The sequence below is a fragment of the Takifugu flavidus genome, chromosome 19, assembly GCF_003711565.1.
Source record: "Takifugu flavidus isolate HTHZ2018 chromosome 19, ASM371156v2, whole genome shotgun sequence".
In the NCBI taxonomy this organism is placed as follows: domain Eukaryota; kingdom Metazoa; phylum Chordata; class Actinopteri; order Tetraodontiformes; family Tetraodontidae; genus Takifugu; species Takifugu flavidus.
The window spans coordinates 1,369,582-1,390,326 of record NC_079538.1 but is presented as its reverse complement, the minus strand read 5'-3'; the positions used below and the strand labels follow the sequence as shown (position 1 = coordinate 1,390,326).

Sequence of the window (20,745 nt, the reverse complement as noted above, 5' to 3'; positions counted from 1 at the left end):
CATGAACATTACACAGTTATTGTTATTGGCTGGGTTTGGATGAGTTATAGAGTCTGATAGCGGACGGCAGGAACGACTTCCTGTACCGTTCCTTAGAGCAGCGAGGCTGCAGGAGTCTGTTGCTGAAGCTGCTTCTCAGTTTGTCCACTGTGTTATGGAGGGGGTGGGAGGGATTGTCCATGATTGTCCGCAGTTTCAACACCATCCTGTCCCTCACCACCTCGTCCAAGTTGTCAAGTCTACAGCCAACAACAGACCCTGCCTTTTTAATCAGTTTGTTAAGTCTGTTGGCATCCTTTGCTTTAATGCCTGCACCCCAGCACACTGCAGCAAAGAAGATGGTGCTAGCCATGACAGACTGATAAAACATGTGGAGCATCCTGCTGCAAACACTGAAGGACCTGAGTCTCCTGAGGAAATAGAGTCTGCTCATGGCCTTCTTGTAGACAGCATCGGTGTTTGTGGACCACTCCAGTTTATTGTCCAGCTGAACACCCAGGAACCTGTAAGATGGGACTATTTCCACATCTTTCCCACTAATGCCGACTGGGGAGGGAGGGGACTTGCTTTTTCTGAAGTCCACCACCATCTCCTTCGTCTTGGTCATGTTGAGCTGCAGAAGGTTCTCCCTGCTCCACCTAACAAAACTCTCCACAAGGTCCCTGTATTCATCCTCCTGTCCATTCTCCACACACCCGACTATGACTGTGTCATCCGAGTACTTCTGGAGATGACATGTCTCAGAGTGGTACTGGAAGTCAGCTGTGTAGGTGGTGAACAGGAATGGGGAGAGCACAGTTCCTTGAGGAGCTCCCGTGTTGCTCATCAGGGGGTCGGACACACAGCTCCGCAGTCTCACAAACTGTGGCCGACCTGTCCGGTAGTCCTCGATCCAAGAAACAAGGGGAGCATCCATCTGCATCTTCTCCAACTTCGCCCTCAGCAGTCTTGGCTGGATGGTGTTGAAGGCAGAAGAGAAGTTGAAGAACATGACCCGCACTGTGGTGTTTAGTCTGTCCAAGGAGGAGTAAGCCCTCTGCAGCAGGTATATCACTGCGTCATCAACCCCCACCTTGGGCTGATAGGCAAACTGCAGAGGGTCCTGAAAGGGGCTCACCAGAGGTCTGAGGTGTGACAGCACCAGCCGCTCCATGACCTTCATAATGTGGGAGGTCAGTGCTATTGGCCTGTAGTCACTTGGTGCCACAGGATGGGTCTTCTTTGGCACCGGGACCAGGCAGGATGTCTTCCAAAGCACTGGGATCCTCTGAAGATGAAGGCTCTGGTTGAACAGGTGCTGCAGTATTCCACACAGCTGCCTGGAGCAGTTCCTCAGCACTCGTGGGCTGATGCCGTCCGGTCCGGCAGCCTTCCTCTGGTTGAGCCTCTCCAGCTCTCTCCTCACCTGCCCAGACGTGAAGGATAGTCCTGTCGGGGGGATGGGTGACATGTTGGGATCCATGTAGGGTGTCAACAGGGGGGAGGGGGAAGAAGTTGGCAGAGGTGTTAGGGGCTCTGGGAGGTCTGAAGGGGACCCATTGTTATCCAGAGGAATATTGGGACAGCTGGGGGAGGGGGAGCTAGAATCAAACCTATTGAAAAACTGGTTCAACTCATTAGCTTGGTCCATAGCTATGGAAATAAATACATAAATATCTATATGATAAGATAGAGACCTTCGCAGTTTGGCCTTCATTCCTGACCTAATGATAAATAAAAGATGACTCTGCAAACATCAGCTCGTTCCAATTCCTACACATCATCTGGAAAATGGTGCCATTCTCCAGAAACAGACAAACGGACGCGTCTCCTGTAGAGCTGCTGCTATTTTCAAGACAAGAAAACGAGTCTTTGAATTGAAAGTGTGGTCAGGGCGCCACTGGGTTCTTTAGAACAGTTTGTGGGCAGAGAGCAGTGGGGAGGGGTTTCTGCAGGGGGCGTTTGGTAGAGGCCCCAATGGCGTGCCTCCGCGGTGCCGTCTGTGAGGGAGCACAAGGCACCGCTACGGGCCGTTAAAGGTGCTTCCTTCCTCCGCTGGGGTCATAACATGGAGTTGGGGCGTTATAAAAACGTGCCAGAACGTAGTTTTGTTTAGCAAACGAGCCTCGGAGCTGTTGGAAAGCGCAAGAACTTAAGGAGGACGCATCCGCAGCGCAACCATGAATGATGTGACGCGGCTCATTGCCATCGTGTGCGCTTTGCTATGGGGACGAACCGGCGGCGTTAAGCCGAACAACATCTACTGCATCGGGAACCAATGTTTCACTGTTTCCAAAATTCTCGGAGACTTTAGCGCGGCGCAGAGTGAGTGTCAAGATCGGGGCGGTAACTTGATGACAGTGCGCTCCAGCGTGGCGCATGATGTTCTTTTAAAGTTACTGGGAGACGCCAGCAGCCGGTTCTGGATCGGTTTACATCTACCGACGGGCTGTCCTGACCGGTCTGCCGAGCTGAAAGGGTTCCTCTGGGTGGCTGGAGACAACGAGAGTGACTTTTCTAACTGGCCGACAACTTTCAACAGCAGCTGCTCGTCCCACCGCTGCGTCTCAGTCTCGCCCGCGGATGGCTTCAAATGGACTCGAGAACCATGTGACACACGGATGGACGGGTTCCTCTGCGAGTACAGCTTCAACGAGACATGCAATAGTCTGGAAGCTGGGGCGGGTGAGACTCTCACCTATAGCACCCCTATCGGGTTCGAAGGCGAAGACCTGTTGTCTCTCCCTCCTGGGAGCACCGCCGTCCGGATGCCAACTGAGACTAAATACATCTGCTTCTCAGGACAGTGGACACAGGCGCCGTGGAACTGCGACGTCCTGGGGGGCGGCTGCGAGTAAAAATGCACGGAGGATCCCGAAAAAATGCCCTTGTGTTATTGCCCGCGGGGCAAAACCATCAACCCCGAGAATGAAGTAACCTGCGAAGAGACGCAAGAAGACCCTTGCGCGTCGCTGCGTTGCGCGCACATCTGTTACGAAAACGGAGGTTCCTATGCGTGCACATGCAGAGAGGGCTTCAAACTGGCCGCGGACGGCAGGTCGTGCGTGGATTTCAACGACTGCACGGACCCGCGGCAGTGTCCCGGTGAGAACAGCAGGTGCGTCAACACCGCCGGCGGCTTCCAGTGCGTCTGCAAGGACGGATACAGGTACAAGGGCGGCGTGTGCGTGGATGTAAACGAGTGCACGTCGGCCCCGTGCGAACACATGTGCGACAACCTGCCCGGTAGCTACGTGTGCTCGTGCTATCCTGGTTATAAGGAAGATCCGGAGGAGCCTCACAGGTGTAAACTCCACTGCGGGGAGGAGGAATGTCTGGCCGAGTGCGACCCGAACGACAGGTACCAATGTTTCTGTCCCGAAGGCTACATCTTGGAGGAGAGACAACCGGACGCTGTCTGCTTGGACATTGACGAGTGCTCCTCCTTCTACTGTGATCAGGACTGCGAGAACACCTACGGCAGCTATGTGTGCATTTGCTCTCCTGGATATAAGCTGGTCGACAATTACAAGTGCGTAAAAATCGAGGTTGGGCCGGACGAGGGCTCTGGAGCGTCCAGCACGCCTCCAAGCCTCACCACAGAACCGCCGGATGCGACAATCCAGCCGTCAATACTAACAAGGGGGGGGATTGTGGGGATAGTTCTGTGCACCCTCTTCATTACTGCGCTGCTCATGTTTCTGGCCTATCGCGTCCTTTGTGGAAAAGGGAAGATGGAGAGCGCGGATGGAGTCAAAGCATCGGAGAACGAAGCGCACACGTTGCAACCAGTGACGTCTGACGCCTAGAAAGAGTGACTGAGAGAGATAAATGTATAGATAAAGAAAGAGATGATATAAAGAAAGAGAGGAGAGAGAGAAGGCAGAGAGCTGCGCGACATCTGAATGTACACATTAAAAAGCAATGACACAACCCTCCCAGAAAACACAAAAATGTGTCCGGTACTGAAACATTGGAACGTTGAATTTGTTAAAAAATGCCCTGAAATTCTGGAATCAAAATCCGAATAATTAAGTCAGAACTGTGACATGAATTCAACATTATGTAGGAGGAAAACTCTTCAAACGCGACATTTGACATTTGAGTTTGGAGTTTAAATTAAGAATTTTCAGGCCCAGAAAAACGTTGCACGAGGGTGTTACTGCTGACGACGACTTTAATATTTTTTATATTAAAATGTTTAAATTGTTTTTTTTGTGTGATTGATTCAAAATTAAACGTGGGGTTGCAACAAGAGTTTCAAGAAAACTGAAAATATACAAAGATTTTTAGAACACACTTTTTTTCAAACTTTTTTATAGGAAAATAAAATTTTTAAAAATGAAAAAAGCGTGCCTATACCGCCATCTTGTGGCAGAAGCGTAGGATTACAGACAGCCCGTTGCAGAATTGCGCGTGTGTCTTATGCAGGAGTGGGACGCGACATCATGTCCCATCAAATTCTGTCAAACATGTACGATGAGATGAAATGCAATAAATGTACATTTGCAGGAAACCAGCAGAAGCAAAAGAAGGGAATCAGTTCCTGCACTAAACACGGGTTTAAGTCAGCCACTCACGAGGTGAAAATAATGTTCTTATGCAGCTCCTGTTTGAAAAATATCCATCTTTCATTGATACACGTGTCATGTCAGGGCAAATTCTCTAAATCATTTTGAAAGATGTCTTGAAACTCTTCTTTACCACAGACTGAGCAGGACTTCGTGACGAAAGCGCCTCAAAAAGAGTGCATTTCAACACGTTATGCACTGAAATAAAGTATTTGAAATGTTGGTTTCATGCTGATATCTTGCGGGTTTTCAAAGGAAAATGTGACTAAATTTTGGAGAACTGCATTTTAAAGTGCAAAACTATTTTTTTCTGCAAAAAAGACGAAATAAATACATAAATATCTATATGATAAGACAGAGACCTTCGCAGTTTGGCCTTCATTCCTGACCTAATGATGTGTTACACAGAGGTCAAGGTTAGGATCCCTCCCCAGACACGCCCCTGTGGGGGCCTGGTAGGAGCAGGCGGTGCCGGGACCAAAGCAGCGTGAGCGGCTGCAGTCGTGTGAAAGATCATCTCAGTAGTAAAGCGGGGGGTCAGAAAGAGGAAACAGATGGTTGAGTCAAACATTTCGACACCTAAAGTCTTTCCTGTTATCGGCCTGAGAGGACCGCAGCAGAGGAGTCTGCGCCATGATCCGCGCAAACAGAGCCGCAGGTAGGTCCGTTTCCCACGGTTCCGCGCGGAGGCAGCTGCGGGACAAACGCGCCTTTTGCACCGTGTTGCGGGACCATGCGTGTCTCTCTTGTTGTTCCCGTCTCAGATGATGAAGGCAGACATTTAGTTCCACACGCAAAGGATCCAAGTGCGCACGGTTTGCTCCTACACACTGTTCGGGAACACCAACAGGGCGTTTGGGTGCTGAGGTGTGTGTGAAGGTGATGGCGCAACACTGCAGATGGCGCTGCTGCGCTGATACTCCCCCATAAGAAATTCAAACGCAGTTTTATTTTTTACGTTACAGCAGAAAACACAGCGAAAAAGCTTTTACTCTGAAAGGACTCTGCTGGGACACTTGACCTCTGGAATATCTGCACATGTGGAGCTCCGCCAGGGTGGCCCCCTGGGCCTCTGGAGCAAGTCTTGCTGGTCCAGCTCTCTTCCTTTTCAGAGGTTCTTGGGAGCCTCCAGTGCAGCAGAAGTGGTTTTGGGCCATCTCCTGTCCTGTCTCTGACCCCTAGAAGCACTTTGCTGATCTAAAACTTGCTGACTGTACTTCATATTAATCGCAAACCACATTTTGAAGGTCCTCGTTATCTTACAGTTAAATTATTGTGCTTTTTGACTGTTATATTCCTTCTTAAGAGAAACAGCTACTCATAAACCCAGAAGCACATCTGTATTCTAAACCAATAGCACAATAAATACAATTTTCTCTCTAAGTGCTCAACAAAAATCCCTCTTCTGTGTTTTCTTCAGTTCATCCAGCTTCATTTATACTGAATCCATGAGTCTGTCCCTCCTCCCGAGGGAAAATGATCCTGAAATGTCATGTAAGCAGACCTCAGCTGGTTGAGACGGTACAAATAAACAAGGCAGAGCATATTGTGACATTTTATTAGTCCACAGTTCAACATGTGGAAGCTTCTATCAGGCCTGAATATTTGTGTTCCAGCAGTGTGACCTTTGAACCCTGCCAGGCAAACACGGGCGCCGTTTCTCTCCTTTCGGTTTCTCTTATTTTGAAACTTTGGAGTCGACAGTATGACCACATCATCTCTGCACTTGGTTTTCCTCTGGTGGAACCTCCAGGTGAGCTTTTTCTCCTTCTTCAATCAGAATAATGACAACTGAGAGGAGAGTTCATTTTGGATAAATGTCCAACTGAAGTGACTTTCAGATTTCAGGTCCAAAGCATGTGCTGGAAACAGGGCAACCAAAGCCGGCCGGCCTGTTTTTAACATCAGCATGAATAAAGATGGATGACAGTTATGCTAAGCTAATGAGTTAGTCACCTTTAGAATTGCAAAATTAATTTAACTTTATCTTTATTTATATAGCGTCTGTTACACTCAAAATGGTCTCTAGGGGCTTCACAGAATCCCAGGGCCTGACCCCCAACAAGCAAGTGGCAAGGAAAAACTCCCCTTGAACAGGAAGAAACCTTTAGCAGGACCACCATCTACCCCAAATCTTATCAAATGTCTTCAGATCTTAACTTCTTTCAGCCTTCATTTCATGATGTAAAATGTGACCTTTCACCCTGCAGGTGTCCACATGCTACCCATCATGCACTTTGTCTGGTCTCATTGCCAATTGCGCCTTCAAGAACCACTCCTGGGTTCCCCTCTTGCCTCCCAACATCACCCGCCTCTTTCTCAACACGAACCGCATCGGGGAGATCAACAGAACCTCCCTCAGGCTGTACCAGGAGTTGGAGAAGCTGGATCTGGGGCATCAGCAGGTGCCACTGGTCATACGGAGCAACGCCTTCCTCCGGCAGAGGAAGCTGCAAGTCCTGGTGCTCGGGTACAACAGAGGCCTTCAGCTGGAGCCCAGAGCCTTTGCAGGGCTCTTCAGGCTCCAGCAGCTCTTCTTGGATTATTGCGGTTTAACAGAATCTGTACTGGCAGAAAGCTACCTGGCGCCACTCCTGTCTCTACAAGAGCTGGACCTCTATGGTAATCAGATATCAACACTGCGTCCGGGGCTGTTCTTCTCACAACTCACTTATTTTACTGAGCTGAATCTGGACTTAAACCCCATTGAAAGACTGTGTGAGAGCGATCTGGTGGGTTTCCAAGGGAAGTCCTTTCACCGCCTCAGTCTCAACTCAGCTCATTTATACAAAATGAACGACGCCACCTTTGACTGGGAGCAGTGTGGGAACCCCTTCAGACGGATGGCTTTCAGAACGCTGGACCTATCCAGCACTGGCTTCAACTTGAACACGCTGCGTCGGTTTCTCAAAGCAATCGAGGGTACTTTGATTAATCATCTCATAATCTCCAGCAACATGGGCAAAGGCTTTTCACACAACAACCTGCCAGATCCCAACGAGGACACATTTGAAGGCCTTGTCAGCAGCGGGATTCATACCATGGACCTGTCGGGAAATTGGATATATGTTCTGAAGAGTGCCGTGTTCCGACCTCTGAGGAACGTGGTGATTCTGGATGTCTCTAGAAACAAAGTCGGCCAGATTCAGATGAACGCCTTCAACGGGCTCCAGGGTCATTTACGCCTGCTCAACCTGTCTTTCAACCTGCTGGGAGAGATCTACGCGGATACATTCGGAAGCCTGTCGGAGCTCAGGGTGTTGGATCTGTCTTACAACCACATTGGCGCACTGGGTTCCAAAGCCTTCAGTGGCCTTCCTGAACTACGAGGATTATACCTGACAGGGAACTCGCTCCGGAAGCTCGGCTCTCCCGCATCTTTACCAAAGTTAGAGTTCCTACTGTTGGGGGACAACAAGTTGGACTCTCTGTACAGTGTCATGGACCTGGCTGCGAACAGCACCTACATGGACGTCAGAGACAACAGACTGAACAACTTGGAGGATGTCTACATGCTTATAACTGATTTTCATCGTCTTGAGACTTTAATGTTTGGCGGGAACTTGATCAAGTGGTGCACCCTGAATCGGAAATGGGCAGTCCCCATTAATGGCACCTTGAAAGTGTTGGATGTCCACGACAGCTGCCTGCAGAAGGTCTGGATGGAGGGAAAGTGCCTCGATTTGTTCGATCACCTCTGCAATCTGCGCGGTCTGAATTTAAGCTTCAACTCCCTGGAAAGTCTCCCACAGGGAATTTTCGCCGGCCTGAGCTCGGTCCATGAGATCGACCTCTCCTTCAACGCTTTAACGTATCTGCAGTCGGACGTCTTTCCCACCAGTCTGGCCATTCTCCACATTTTGGGGAACTTCCTGGCATCCCCGGACCCTGGGATTTTCCAAACGCTGATCCTCCTCGACCTCGAAGGAAATCGCTTCCACTGCGACTGCCATCTGCAGGCCTTCCTGGCGTGGCTCAACGCCACCAATGTGACCCACCTGAGCCCAGTGGCGGAGTACAGATGTGCGTTTCCAGCAGCTCTCCAGAACCTGCCCCTGCTGAATTACTCCAGGACCGTTGAAGCCTGCGAGGTAGATGATGAGGAATCCACCCGCGGACTCAGGTTTGCGCTCTTCGTCTTCACAGCTGGCCTTGTCATCACGGCCGTCCTCTGTGGGGCCGCGTACGCGCGTCTCCGAGGGCGCATTTTTGTTGCCTATAAAAAGATCGTGAGAAAGGTTCTGGACGCCCCCAAACCACCGGCGATCACGGACGAGCAGCCGTACGACGTCTTCCTGTGCTTCAGCAGCAAAGACTACAGGTGGGTGGAGGCTGCTGTGCTGAAGAAGCTGGACAGCCAGCTGTCGGACAACACCTTCCGCTGCTGTTTGGAGGCCAGAGACTTCCTGCCCGGCGAGGACCATCTCTCCAACATCAGAGACGCCATCTGGGGCAGCCGCAAGACTTTGTGTGTCGTGTCTAAGGAGTTCCTGAAAGGTGCAGCGATTGGTTTGCTGTCAGATTGCAGAATGAGTCCTATTAACTGATATTAGCAACCACAGCAGCAACATTAAATGTTGTATTTATTTCTTCACACTTTAGGTGATGGATTAATCATCTAATCATAGTAATTGTTCCTCTCTTCAGATGGCTGGTGTTTGGAGGCATTCTCACTGGCTCAAGGTCGCATGTTGGAGGAGCTGACCAATATTCTGGTTATGGTGGTGGTTGGAAAAGTGCGTTTTCCATTTTCATTCCCTCAGTCGTTGTCTTAATTTTTATTAGCTACTCACATTTAAACCGAAATCGATTAAAGCTTCTTTCCAGAAATAAAACCCCAAAACGCCAGAAAACCAGTTTCCATCCGCTGGATCAGTTAACTGTAAACCACTACTCACCTCTCGCCACTAGGTGTCAGGCTTTCCGCATCTCAATGCGTTTCTTAAGCTCTTCTTGTGCACATCTCGCCTGTAGGTGGCGCACTATCAACTGATGAGGTGTAACGCAGTCAGGGCGTTTGTCCAGAGGCGACAGTACCTGACTTGGCCGGAGGATCCTCAGGACCTGGACTGGTTCTATGAGCAGCTCGTCTCGCTGCTGCTCAAAGACACGAAAGTGAAAACGTTTGCCGAGGGCAAAGAGGAGGCAGAGAGCATCCAGCTTCAGGGCATCAGAGCGCCGCAACTCTGAGCGAGAGCTGCTCAACTCCATCAGCCGGTGACACGTAAGAGACATAATTGTCATTTTCTCTCACGAGTTGTCACAAAGAAAATGATTCTTGGATCATGTGAAAGATAACTGACTGAAAAAACCAAAACAAACTTCCATGAAGTGGAGATGTGAAATATTTAAGCTTTCATATGTCCTAAATTGGTGTCACAGACTGGTGGACTCTCTCCTGCAGCAGCTTTGCTCAGCGTCCTGCCTGCTGGACTGGAAGATGACAGAGGTCAGCGCTGACTGAAAACAGGAAGCTACTGGGCAGAGGAACAGCTTCCGTCCTGTTGGCCCCGCCGCCAGCGTCCTCCTGGTCTTTATGAGCCAGCTGTTGTGAACATTAGAGCCGGTCTGCAGGCTCCTTCATCTTATACACTGTGGACAGTCCATTAATCTGGACACATTTGTCTGCCCTCCCTCCACCACATGCTTCTTATACACCAGTCCGACTGTCCTGGTGCGGCCGGTGGGCACATGTTAAAGAGATTATCGGCCAATTAAAAATCAATTTATCTTCAAAACCACTTTTTAACTAGTAAAACAAAACAAAAAAACGATATGCAATACAAATTGTAAATAAACTATTTTCCTTTCCTCTCACTTGGAATTTGACTTTTATTTTCCGTTCCCACTAAAAATATTTAGTACCTTTTTAGATGTGCAGCTTTTCTAGTTTAATATACAGCAGCCTGGATACTAGATGCTGTTTTATATTCAGTACATTTATAGCCAGAAAATGAACCCAGAACCTTCAATGTTTTGGTTCCTCAACTCGTCTGTGACATGATTATTTTTTTAATATGAGGCACTAGAATGGACATCCATCTGTCCATCAACACCAACAAGAAAATGACATTTATGGCTAAAGTGCACCTGTGAAGCTATCACGCTACAGCAGAAAGCTTTGGTGTGTTCGGTTGACTTCACCACTTTGTTCCCCCGAAAAAAGATGGGCTTGATGTTAAAAAAAAGAAACCCTGTCTTACTTCCATAAATCTGAAGTCCAGCGCCTCAGCTAAAATCTAATTTGAAAAGTGGAAGCAAATGTTTGCCTTGTAAACAAGCGGTGCAGCTCGGCAGCGTCTTCAGTTATTTCAGGCCTGCAGATTAAAGTCAGCAAAGGTACACAAGCTGTGGAGTTTCTCCATCACGGGGAAATGTAATAAAGCCCCCCCCCAAGGCCAGAGCTAATATTTGACCTCTTTTTAGGTAAATATAATTACAGGGATGCTCACGCAAGTCTGAGGAGAAGAGAGGTGTGGGGGTTCCCTGACAGTGATGGAGGAGGTCGGAGGTCAACACACGCTGAGCTGGGAGCCAAAAATAGGAAGGTTCCTTCCTCACATGAAGCATCAAGCGAGTCCTCTGTGCCAGCGTCTCTGGCGTCATGTGTTTTTAAGGGTTTGTTTGTTTGTGGCAGTTTGTTCTGGGGTTTAGGAGGTGTGACGGGGACAAGGGGGGAGAGAAAGAGCAAAGCATGATGGGACTTTTCCTCCCATTAGCCTGTCTGCGGTGAAATGTTTTCAGAGCAGAGGAGTCAGCCCTCTGTTTGCGCCACAGAAACTTCATGTGTGATGCATTCAGTAGTGGAGAAGCCAAGATGTGGATTATGTTTGGTAGTCGGTCTGTCCGCCGTCAGCTCGACCACGAAGACGACAAACGAGGCAGCTGCCCTAACAAAGTGGGGTTAAATTTACTGTGGTGACAGTCAAAGTGCCCCAGTTAAGGTCCTCGAGCAGCAGAAATAGCAGCAATTTATCATGCAACTTTCCCAAGTTGGGATAAAAACCAAGGATTTGACCAGAAAAGTCAGAAGTCACTATTATAGTGGGCCGAGGCGGCGTGGCGTGGCGTGGCGTGGCTGACGCCGACAGACCGACCAAAACAACACCCGAGCTCTGCACAACTGGGAACAAACTACACGGTCATTTAATCCACTGTTATTGCAAACACAATAGCTGCAGCTGCTTTAAAGCATCAGCCGCTTCGCCACTCATTAAACACGTCCGTCGGTCGCTGCCGCACGTCAGTGCACGGTCAGCCATGTTTAGAAGGAAAGGAAACAGAATCTAAGCTCATTTAAAACCACAGGAAGGCAACCAGTTAAAAAAGAGGACATTTTAATCATGTGGTGGTGAGCCGAACACGTGGAGAATTGATCACGCTTCAAAATGTGGCACGTTGGTGCTGATGAGGCTGCTGGGGATTCAGCCCAGCACAGGGGTTAAGTAGTCCCACTCCGATACCTTCAATTTAAGGTGAAAGCACTTTTAATGGCACCAAAATTACATACGTTCAATGCACGTTTCACTGTAAAAATCAAACACAATGTGGCTCACAAAGCCTGGGGGACGACAGGTGGACAAGATATTCTGTATCTCCATGCTCTTTTCTGAGGCACTTGGTCAACAAAGGCCTTTCTTGAGTGCACAGGTGACGTGTTGCTTCTTTTTTCTGGACATCAGCTGCTTGATGTGGACAAAAAACTCTTCCTAAAATGTGACTTTCTCAACACAGGCTCTCAGGCGAGTGGGTGGTGTTTATTGCAATAGGAGGCACGCTGGTGTCGCTTTTTGGCACGTTAAACTCTGAAGTGGAGCTGCATTTCATTTTCAACGTCCTGTTGTAACAGTAGAGTCTCTTTGGCGAGGCGCACAACGCCCGCTCTCTTTTGGGGCTCTGCCGACACGGACGGAGGCTTTCCTCCGGTGTGAGGGGAACGCTGGCCAGCTTCTCCTGGCTGCCGGGGGTCTGAGCGTCCCCCTGCGTTGCTGTCTGTGTGGTGGCGGGTGCTGGGGTACCTCCGGAACAAGGCTCACTGTCTTTTGCCGTCTGTCTTTCGACACCGGCTGATTGAGCTGCGCCTGACGTGGGGGAGGGGTGTTGAGTCTGGGGTCGTTTCGGGGATGGGGGCTTGAGGTTTTGACTCCCGTCTGGGCTTGAGCGGCCCGTGTCGTGTCTCTGACAGTCCGCTGCTCCCGCGATGGCTGAGGAGGGGCTTCTGTCCGGGCTCTGAGCTGTGAATCTGGGTTCTCCGGATGAACCAGCCTGCTGGCTCGCAGTGTGGGCGCAGTAATTCCTGAGATGGCAGCTGTGGGGGGCTCCTTGCCTTGGAGTCGCAAGTCTTCCCTGGGAGTGGTGGTGGTGGGAATGGGCAGGGGAGCAGTGGACATAGTGCATGTGGCAGTCCATGTGGGTGTACACTGGGTCCAGATTTGTAGTTAGCAAGCCTGCCTTTTGTTTATTACTGGTGTTTGTCGATCGGGGGAAGAGCTGCGGAGTGTCAGGGTCCTGTGGGGTCGGAGCACAGGGGTGGGGGGCCCAGTCTTGATGCAGGTGAGGAGGCGGCGGGTCCCCACACGTACAGTTGGTGGTTTGAGGAGACCGGCAGCGCAGTGGCGGGCCGAGCGGGACCATAACGCCATTGTCCGTGCTGTTTCTGCCGGCCTCAGGTTTGCTCTTACCTTGGGGGCTGGAATAAGAGCCCATGTGGTGGAGAGAAGAGATCCCATTACAGGGCTGGCTGCACGCCTCCTGCTCTTCCTTGGGTTTATCCTCAATTTTCTGATCGGAGGCCAGCGGCTCTAATTCATAATGCTCCGCCTCACCCCCCCCTCCGTAGGAGCCCTTTCCTTGAGAGGACGGGCCTGCTGGTGTAACCTCAGAGAAGACCTGACACTGCAGCTGTTTGGGCAGCGGGATCTGGCCACAGTTGCCCTGGGGCCCCAGACAACGACACATGCACTGAAAGAAGAAGGTGGCGAAGGCCCAGCTGATGCACATGATCAGCATCATGAACGTGCCCAGCTGAGTGTAGGCCAACACGGTCGAGGGCATCATCATGGCGCCCGCAACGAAGGTGGTCAGCGCTGCCATGGCGATGGCAGAGCCCATGCGGCTGAGAGAGAAAATGACCTTTCCTTCACGGTCGGGCTCCGGAGCAAGTCGGTAGGCCACGCCATAGTGGACGGCAAAGTCCACCGACAATCCTACCGCCACCGAAATGGTGACGGACTCCAAAACATTCATCTCCCAGCCGAGGAGCACCAAGGACCCCACAGTGACAAATATGGTTCCTGCGATTGACAGAATGGCGTAGAGGCTGATGATGACGTTCCAGGTGGTTAACAGCATGACACTGAATGCCACCGCCACTGACAGTGCCATGGCAACCAGGGTACCACCAGACAAACTGTCCTGAAGGTCATAAAACTCCAGGCTGCTGATGAACCAGCCGTGACTGAGGCCGGCGGGGGCATGTCGCAACTCCTCTGTGATCCAGGCATCCACCTGCAACAGCGACAACCATTAATCTCACAAAACGTACCGCAGCAGAAGCAGCGTGCAAGCACGTGACAGGCCCTACTTCACTGTAGAACTGGAACATCTTCTCATAAGCCAGCGTGAAGAGATAAGTACTCTGGAACTCCAACACTATAGCTCTGATGGTGTCGTTGATGTCAAATCGGGGTCCGGGGGTGCGGCTGACCAGGTGGTAGGTCGTACTCCGGTCCAGCTCCATGATGGCCCTCTTAATGCACAGCTCGAAGACATCCTGCTTGTAGGGGAAGGTGGACTGGCTGCAGCAGGGGTAGACGGACGCCTCCTCACAGTCCTGGTTCTCCATCCACTGTTGAAATTGTGAGGATGAAACAGGTGCCAAGTGCACTTATAGATGCAGAAGGTTCATGTTCATACTGTTCACAATCCTACTCAGAAACAAAACCACATCATAAACCATGTTACTGGAACAGGTGGGACTAGAGGTTACACCCCCACAGGTCTGGATGGCCATTATTCAGTCAAACATCTGCTCTCCACAGCGTTCAATGGTCCACATGAGACAGCATCTACCGGTATTTGACGTGGATCTGTAACAGTTGCAATACTGACCTGTTTGAAGGTCTCAATGAAGCAGCTGGTGAAATCCTGCTCCTCTGACTGGAAGACAAAACTCTGGTTTCTCAGCTTCTGGCAAAAGTTGAGGATCCACAGCTGAGCTGCTGGGCTGGCGATGTTGAAACTGCTGTCCAGCATCAGCTTCCCCTTGTTTTTTGGATTCAGGGGGTCCCCATTGTCCACGGGCATCACGCCCCAGATGATGGTGATGGGCATGTGCAGCTCCTCGCCGTGATGGAACCTCTCGAACATGAACAGCTTCTTGAATTCTGCATCGTAGCGCTCGAAGGGGTGAGAGGATCGGAACACCTGGAACTCCGCCAACTCCAGAGAGGGAAGCTTCATCTTTGGGTTGATGCAGACCACGTAGGCCCCACCCACAGTGATGGCAAGAAACCAGAGGAGCCAAAGGTAGCGCAGTTTGATGACGATGCAGGGAAGCACCTTCTCGAAGAAAATCCTCGATGTTTCCGAGAGTGCGAACAGGCATTTGCTCACCTTCTGGCAAAGACCAGCCAAAAAGGTGCAGGCACAGTAACCTCGCTCCTGGTGTGGCGGCTTGGAGCAGGGCAACAGATTAGGGAGGTAGCGTTCATGTAGCACCACTACAGCCGGGAGCCACGTCACCATCAGAATGTAGTTCACCAATATGGCCGTGCCGGCGTAGACGCCAAAACAGCGAATGGCGGTGATGTTGCTGACATAGTTGGCATAAAAAGCGGCAGCGGTGGTGAAGCTGGTTACAAACATGGACAACGCAGCGTGCTGAAGGGACACGCCCACCGTCTCCGACAGCTCAGCGTGAGGCTTGTCAAACTTGGTGTAATTCCAAACGTCGCAGAGCACGAAGGCGTCGTCGGCGCCGATGCCGACCACGATGATGAGGGCTGTGAGATTCATGAAGGGGAAGAACTCGAAGTTGAAGACCATTCGGTAGAGAAAGTAAGAGACAATCAGCGAGCTGATGATGGCTATTATTGTCATGAGGGTGATAAAAACAGAGCGCGTGTACACACACATGACCAGCAGGACGATCATTATGGCAATGGCAGGGTACACAGTGTCTGTGAGGAGGTAGTCCTGAAACAGATCGTGCTTGATGCCAAACTCGATCCCCGTCACCGTGGTGACGCCGTCGGAGGAGTTCCAGTTCTCGAAATTATCCAGATAAATGTTCATCATGGATTTCCCTTTCTCTGTGGGCGAGAAGAGCATGCTATGTTTGAGCACGGGTGGAGGAGATTCCAGGCTCTTTGGACTCAGGAAGTCTTTGTCCACCAGGAAGTGGAGGATCTGATAGACGGCGTTGTACTTGGTGCACTTTCTGGGCACATTAGCGCACTTGAGTTGGTCTTTGCGTCTCAGGGTCATGTCCCAGCAGTCGGGGCCCAGGGTGCCGTTGTGGTAGTATTTAGCACATGAGCGCAGAATCTTGAGGATGTGCGACACATCCCGCTCGGTGATCTTCTGACAGGATGACCTGTTGGTCAGCACGGCAACGTAGTTCCCGATTGTCCAGCTGGGACAGCAGGAAGCGTCACTGGTGCGCTGACAAAGACTCCAGTAGTCACGGTGGGAACGCACCTGAGAAGGGAGAAACACCAGAACAACATCACTAACCCATCGGGTCACACATCGCCTTACGCTCTCCGGCCAACATACCCTGCTGTTGTCCAGGTTGCACATAGATTTAATGGCCTGAATGCTCCAAAGGTTCTTCCCTTCGGCCGACGTGAACACCAGCCTGGAGTACCTTTGTCCTGCATAACGGCAGAGGCTTTATTACTTGGACGGCAAACACAGCCACGACTGCTTCCTTGTCGCTCTCCATTTTGCATTTTGGGGATCATTTCTCCAGAAAAAGGTTTTACCTGGAACGTCACAAAAGAACTCTTTACTGAAGTCCCACTCGGCCTGCCGTTTGTCCCGGTCATGATGGTCCTCGGGCCACCTCGGCTCTTGGTGACTGCGGGACAGCCAAATGTTATAAGTATTAGCATCAATCAAAAGTGAATGTGTTTATTTTGTCACACTCGATGGCAGCGGTGGAAAACTCCATAATTCTTTTTAACATTATGTGTAACTTTTGCTTGATCATGTTGGGAAAACTGAGTCATTACAATTTGCTAAATCCTGTAAAGGCGGGAGGCTTAAAATGGGACAGAGTAGCAGCGTCATCCAAGAAGGAACAATGAATGACTGTTGCCCTACGTATAAAGGGAGAAATGTCTCCGGCTCTACAGCCGAAATCTTGACATGATCCAAAGTGAAGGAAGCAGACCTTGATGCTTAATAATGGCCGAAGCCGCAGTAATCACTGTTGCCCCTAAAACAGACGAATGGCTCGTACAACTAGCATACTGGTATCATTAGGATAATAATCATAATCGCAGCTCTGATTGAACTGGGTCCAGCCAGGATGTGGGGGTGGGCGGTGGTGATGGCAGTGTTGGGGCAACATGGTTCTGGCATTTGTATGTTATGTGTTTGTGACGCAGAGATGATGTGTAAGGCGGTGCAGAGTAATCAGGGAGGATTTTAAAGACAGATAAGATGAGGCAGCTGACAGCTCACACTAGGAACCTCGGTGCAGAATTACATGTGAGGATGGACGAGCAGAGTGAGACAGAATGGAGAACGACGACAGAGAGGCTGCAGCTAAAATAAGTCCTTTTCTAATCACTGACTGCAATCTTGACAAATTTTAACCACGACCACATGATGAAAGGATGAAAGGATGACTGAGCTGGGACACAGCTGCTATTGTTGCATGGATATGGTAATAAGACCATGACGCAACAGGAAAAAGGTGAATTTAATGATATATGCTTGTTGTGATATGAGGGAGAAAACAGGCCTTAACAATGAGAAATATCCAGACAGACACACGGAGGAGTGAACTGGCGCTGACAGTCGGGCCTCGTGCACCGACACAGTTCTACATCGTTCCCCTTTTCTTTCAAGAGGCGATTCAGGCACGTCAGCGGGCCCATTGGCAGCATCGTTCAAAGCCTCTGCTTCCCACTCTGTCATCAAGGTTACCCCCTCCACTGCCCCCCAACTCCTCAGTGACGCAAATGTTAGACCACAACACAGCTTGTTGTGGAGAGACGTTACTGCAGTAGTCACCTTCATGTGATTTGAAGATGGAAATGTGTGTCTTTGAGATTTTTAGAGGTGTTGAACCATTTGTTCAGTATCCTCCAATTAGCTGCTCACTACAGTGATGCCGTAAGAATGAAAAAGTACGTTCGGTAGGATAATAGGTGAGTGTAAAGTACTTTTTGGCCTGCTCATCTGCATATTTGAAGGGGTAGTTGGCCAGTGTTGCTTTGTAGCCTGTGTTTTTCAACATGTTGTTCCACGTGACCAGTCGCTGACCAATGGCTGTTCCCCGAGGCTCAAAACCCTTTTGGGAAGGAAGAAAGCAACAATGAGCGGAACAAGTTGTCATAAGGAAAGGGAGAAAAAGCAGCTTCTGTTTGAAAGCATGAACTGAAATCAATCGAAGACCTAAAGAAGATTGTTGTGTTTCCTGTCAGAGGCAGCCACATCACACACCATTCTTTCAATATCTGTTATTGTGACAGTTATGCAGCAGAAAAGGCAACGAGGGTCGGTACTCACCCTCAGTGGGTCTGAGAAGTCAGGCAGGTCAGGTACCAGGATGCCTACCAGCGCACACACCACAATCAGCACGGTGCACACCCCCAGGACCACCACGGGCCAGTCAGCTATCAGCTCTGCATAGCTGGAAACATCAATTGATTATCTAATTAATTTTACTGTGATGACAGTTAATGTTGCCACTAAGGTACAAATGTGTTGTTTTCCTAATTAAGAAAGGCCCAGTTTAATGTCACTGGTCTCTGTGGAAGCTCACTAGTTTTACCACATGCAACATTCAAACTGGCTTTGAAATAGAAGCTGACATTTACACCAAATAAGACGTTCAGGTGACTGACAGGAGCCTAAATGTGATTCTTTCAATCAGAGTTACATCGAGCAGACGGAAAGGGGGAAAATCCAGACAAGAGAAAGAGATGGAAACTGTACTTTGGCTTTACTTCAGGAATTAACGTGTTTAGTAACAGATTTAGTTGGTGTCTCTGGTCTTTTTTTCCATCCCAAGCAAACCCCATGAACACTAAATCTTTCTGAAAGCGCTGAAGAGCCTCCGTCCTCTATTAAATGGTCTTGAGGATTAGGTCTGAGACAGGAGAGTTATGAAGAGCTGAGCAGCTCCAGGAGAAGCCAGGTACAGGAGGAAAATGGAGAAAGAGACACCCAGCTCCCGGTGATAGCTCTCATGACTCACTACAGAGGAATGGACGTAAAGATGGAGGGATGGCGGAAATAAAGGAGGGCCAGGAGACTGAGGAGCAGCCTTCAAAACCAGAGCATCAACACAGCAGTGTCTCTGGCAGGCCTTACCTTCTGGGGAAGCGAAAGGGCCTTGTGTGGCTGAAAAACAAAAAGGGAAAGATAAATCAGGTTTTTATTTTGAAGTCAAAGCAACATCATGTCCACAAGAGATAGAGGTTTTTCAGAGAGGATGTCTTTCATTTAGAATCACAGTTTTCCTCACAGCAGCAGCTACAGCAACAGCCGCAGCACCAGCCACAGCAGCTACAACAGCAGCAGCAGCAGCTACAACAGCAGCAGCAGCTACAACAGCAGCAGCTACAGCAGCTCCAGCAGCAGCAGCAGCTATAGCAACAGCTAAAGTGGCTGCAACAGCAGCTCCAGCAGCTCCAGCAGCGGTAGCAGCTACAGCAGCTACAGCAGCAGCAGCAGCAGCAGCTATAGCAACAGCTAAAGTGGCTGCAACAGCAGCTCCAGCAGCGGTAGCAGCTACAGCAGCGGTAGCAGCTAGAGCAGCAGCTACAGCAGCAGCAGCAACTAGAGCAGCAGCTACAGCAGCAGCAGCAACTAGAGCAGCAGCACCAGCGTTGGTACCACAGAACCAATGCCATCAGAGACGTCAGAGGCACTTTAGCGTAAACCTGTCACAGCTTTTGATTCTCTAAATAATCAAAAATCAATCCCCAAAAAGCTAGAAAGGCCTTCAGATCTTTTCTCGATCATTTAAACATGCTCTTTGGATTCTGAGACGACTGATGCACGCTGATGCTATCTGCATTTCTCGTCAGCTCCTCCTGAGAACAGCGGGGGGGGGGGGAGAGGCGGAAACGGTAAAATCAGATAAGGCCACCTGATCGCATCCATCCTGGGGCAGCAGGAGATGGACGATAATGAACTGCTCCATTTTAGGGAGGGAGTGACAAAGTGGCAGCATGTGTGGGGATACTTTCACATCTGCAAAGGTATTTGGAACCATTTGGATCTGGTTCAGAAGACGTTTCTTTAATGCAGCTACACTTGCTGGCTGTGCTGGGGAGCAGCGGTGAAGCTAACGTTTTAGTCGCTTAGCCTTTCGGGCTAATTTCATGGGGCCGGGGGTCGTTAGTGCTCGTCTCCACTGCAGGAACCTCTACCGAACAGCTTTTTACAGGAACTTTTACGGGGCCTAAGCAAGTTTGAGATCAATCCGTGGAGACACGGCCACGGAGAGGGACGAGTTCCTGTCAATGAGCCACTTGAAGCATTATGAACATCATAAAGGTGCTTTGATTAGGTACTGTGATTCAACCCTAACCTGATTTCAAACACCAAGCGGCCCCTACCATATTCTCTGCACACAAAATGACAAGATTTAATGCCAAGGTTGAGCGCAGCCATTTTCAACCTTCTCCTTTTAGACATGGCTTGATTATAGTATTAGGTGCTGTAGCCCGTTTTAAACCATCAAAAAAACCCATTCCCATCCTCTGCTTTAACTGGTCACCAGGATACAGTTTACAATGCGTGTGCAGTTTTTTCCAGCACACTGATGTTATTGTGCTTTCTTCTGCAGACTGAAGGACACAGACGGGGCCTAAAATGGAGGAGATGACTTATTGGAAATAGTTGGAATGAAGTCATAAATGCGCTTTCAGGCAAATCTATTTATCTACTGAAGGCCTGTTTTGAATTTCAGTCTGCACAGCTTCAGTTTGAGTCCTTTACAGCCAGTTGG

The 20,745-nt window shown here is 49.8% G+C and overlaps 3 protein-coding genes across 11 annotated transcripts in view; 2 read left to right on the top strand and 1 right to left on the bottom strand.

Annotated features, from left to right (window-relative positions):
* The first annotated feature begins 1,978 nt into the window (after positions 1-1,978).
* On the top strand, positions 1,979-4,772 carry LOC130515869 (thrombomodulin-like). The gene is given in 1 exon segment (XM_057016426.1): positions 1,979-4,772. A coding segment is annotated over 1 exon segment (1,629 nt). The 5' UTR covers positions 1,979-2,159; the 3' UTR covers positions 3,789-4,772.
* A 151-nt stretch (positions 4,773-4,923) lies between these two features.
* On the top strand, positions 4,924-10,367 carry LOC130515868 (toll-like receptor 5). 8 transcript variants are annotated; one of them, XM_057016423.1, is made up of 7 exons: positions 4,924-5,208; positions 5,980-6,044; positions 6,170-6,303; positions 6,761-9,047; positions 9,198-9,286; positions 9,525-9,774; positions 9,933-10,367. In XM_057016423.1, the coding sequence occupies exons 3-6, from the start codon at positions 6,256-6,258 to the stop codon at positions 9,738-9,740; spliced, it is 2,640 nt and encodes an 879-aa protein (XP_056872403.1). In that variant the 5' UTR covers positions 4,924-5,208; positions 5,980-6,044; positions 6,170-6,255; the 3' UTR covers positions 9,741-9,774; positions 9,933-10,367. The 8 variants fall into 8 exon arrangements, with proteins under 8 accessions (XP_056872403.1, XP_056872404.1, XP_056872402.1 ...); XM_057016424.1 differs by having other exon boundaries at positions 6,167-6,303; XM_057016422.1 differs by having other exon boundaries at positions 5,980-6,071; positions 6,167-6,303.
* Positions 10,368-12,019: 1,652 nt separating this feature from the next.
* disp1 (dispatched homolog 1 (Drosophila)) overlaps positions 12,020-20,745 on the bottom strand; it is a 49,973-nt gene continuing 41,247 nt past the window's right edge. For both annotated transcript variants that reach the window (XM_057016415.1, XM_057016416.1), the window contains 8 exons: positions 19,101-19,130; positions 18,294-18,417; positions 17,948-18,075; positions 16,538-16,632; positions 16,329-16,426; positions 14,661-16,250; positions 14,134-14,397; positions 12,020-14,057 (listed from right to left, as the gene is read on the bottom strand). In XM_057016415.1, the coding sequence (XP_056872395.1) occupies positions 12,276-14,057; positions 14,134-14,397; positions 14,661-16,250; positions 16,329-16,426; positions 16,538-16,632; positions 17,948-18,075; positions 18,294-18,417; positions 19,101-19,130 (4,111 nt within the window). In that variant the 3' untranslated portion in view covers positions 12,020-12,275. The remainder of the gene's footprint in view (positions 14,058-14,133; positions 14,398-14,660; positions 16,251-16,328; positions 16,427-16,537; positions 16,633-17,947; positions 18,076-18,293; positions 18,418-19,100; positions 19,131-20,745) is intronic.

What these genes read in the sequence shown, in the direction of transcription:
- LOC130515868 (XM_057016423.1), top strand. Translation starts at nt 6,256, where the DNA reads ATGACCACATCATCTCTGCACTTGGTTTTCCTCTGGTGGAACCTCCAG. An exon ending in GTCTAAGGAGTTCCTGAAAG is followed by an intron (nt 9,048 to 9,197) that starts GTGCAGCGATTG and finishes TCCTCTCTTCAG; the next exon opens with ATGGCTGGTGTTTGGAGGCA. An exon ending in TTATGGTGGTGGTTGGAAAA is followed by an intron (nt 9,287 to 9,524) that starts GTGCGTTTTCCA and finishes TCTCGCCTGTAG; the next exon opens with GTGGCGCACTATCAACTGAT.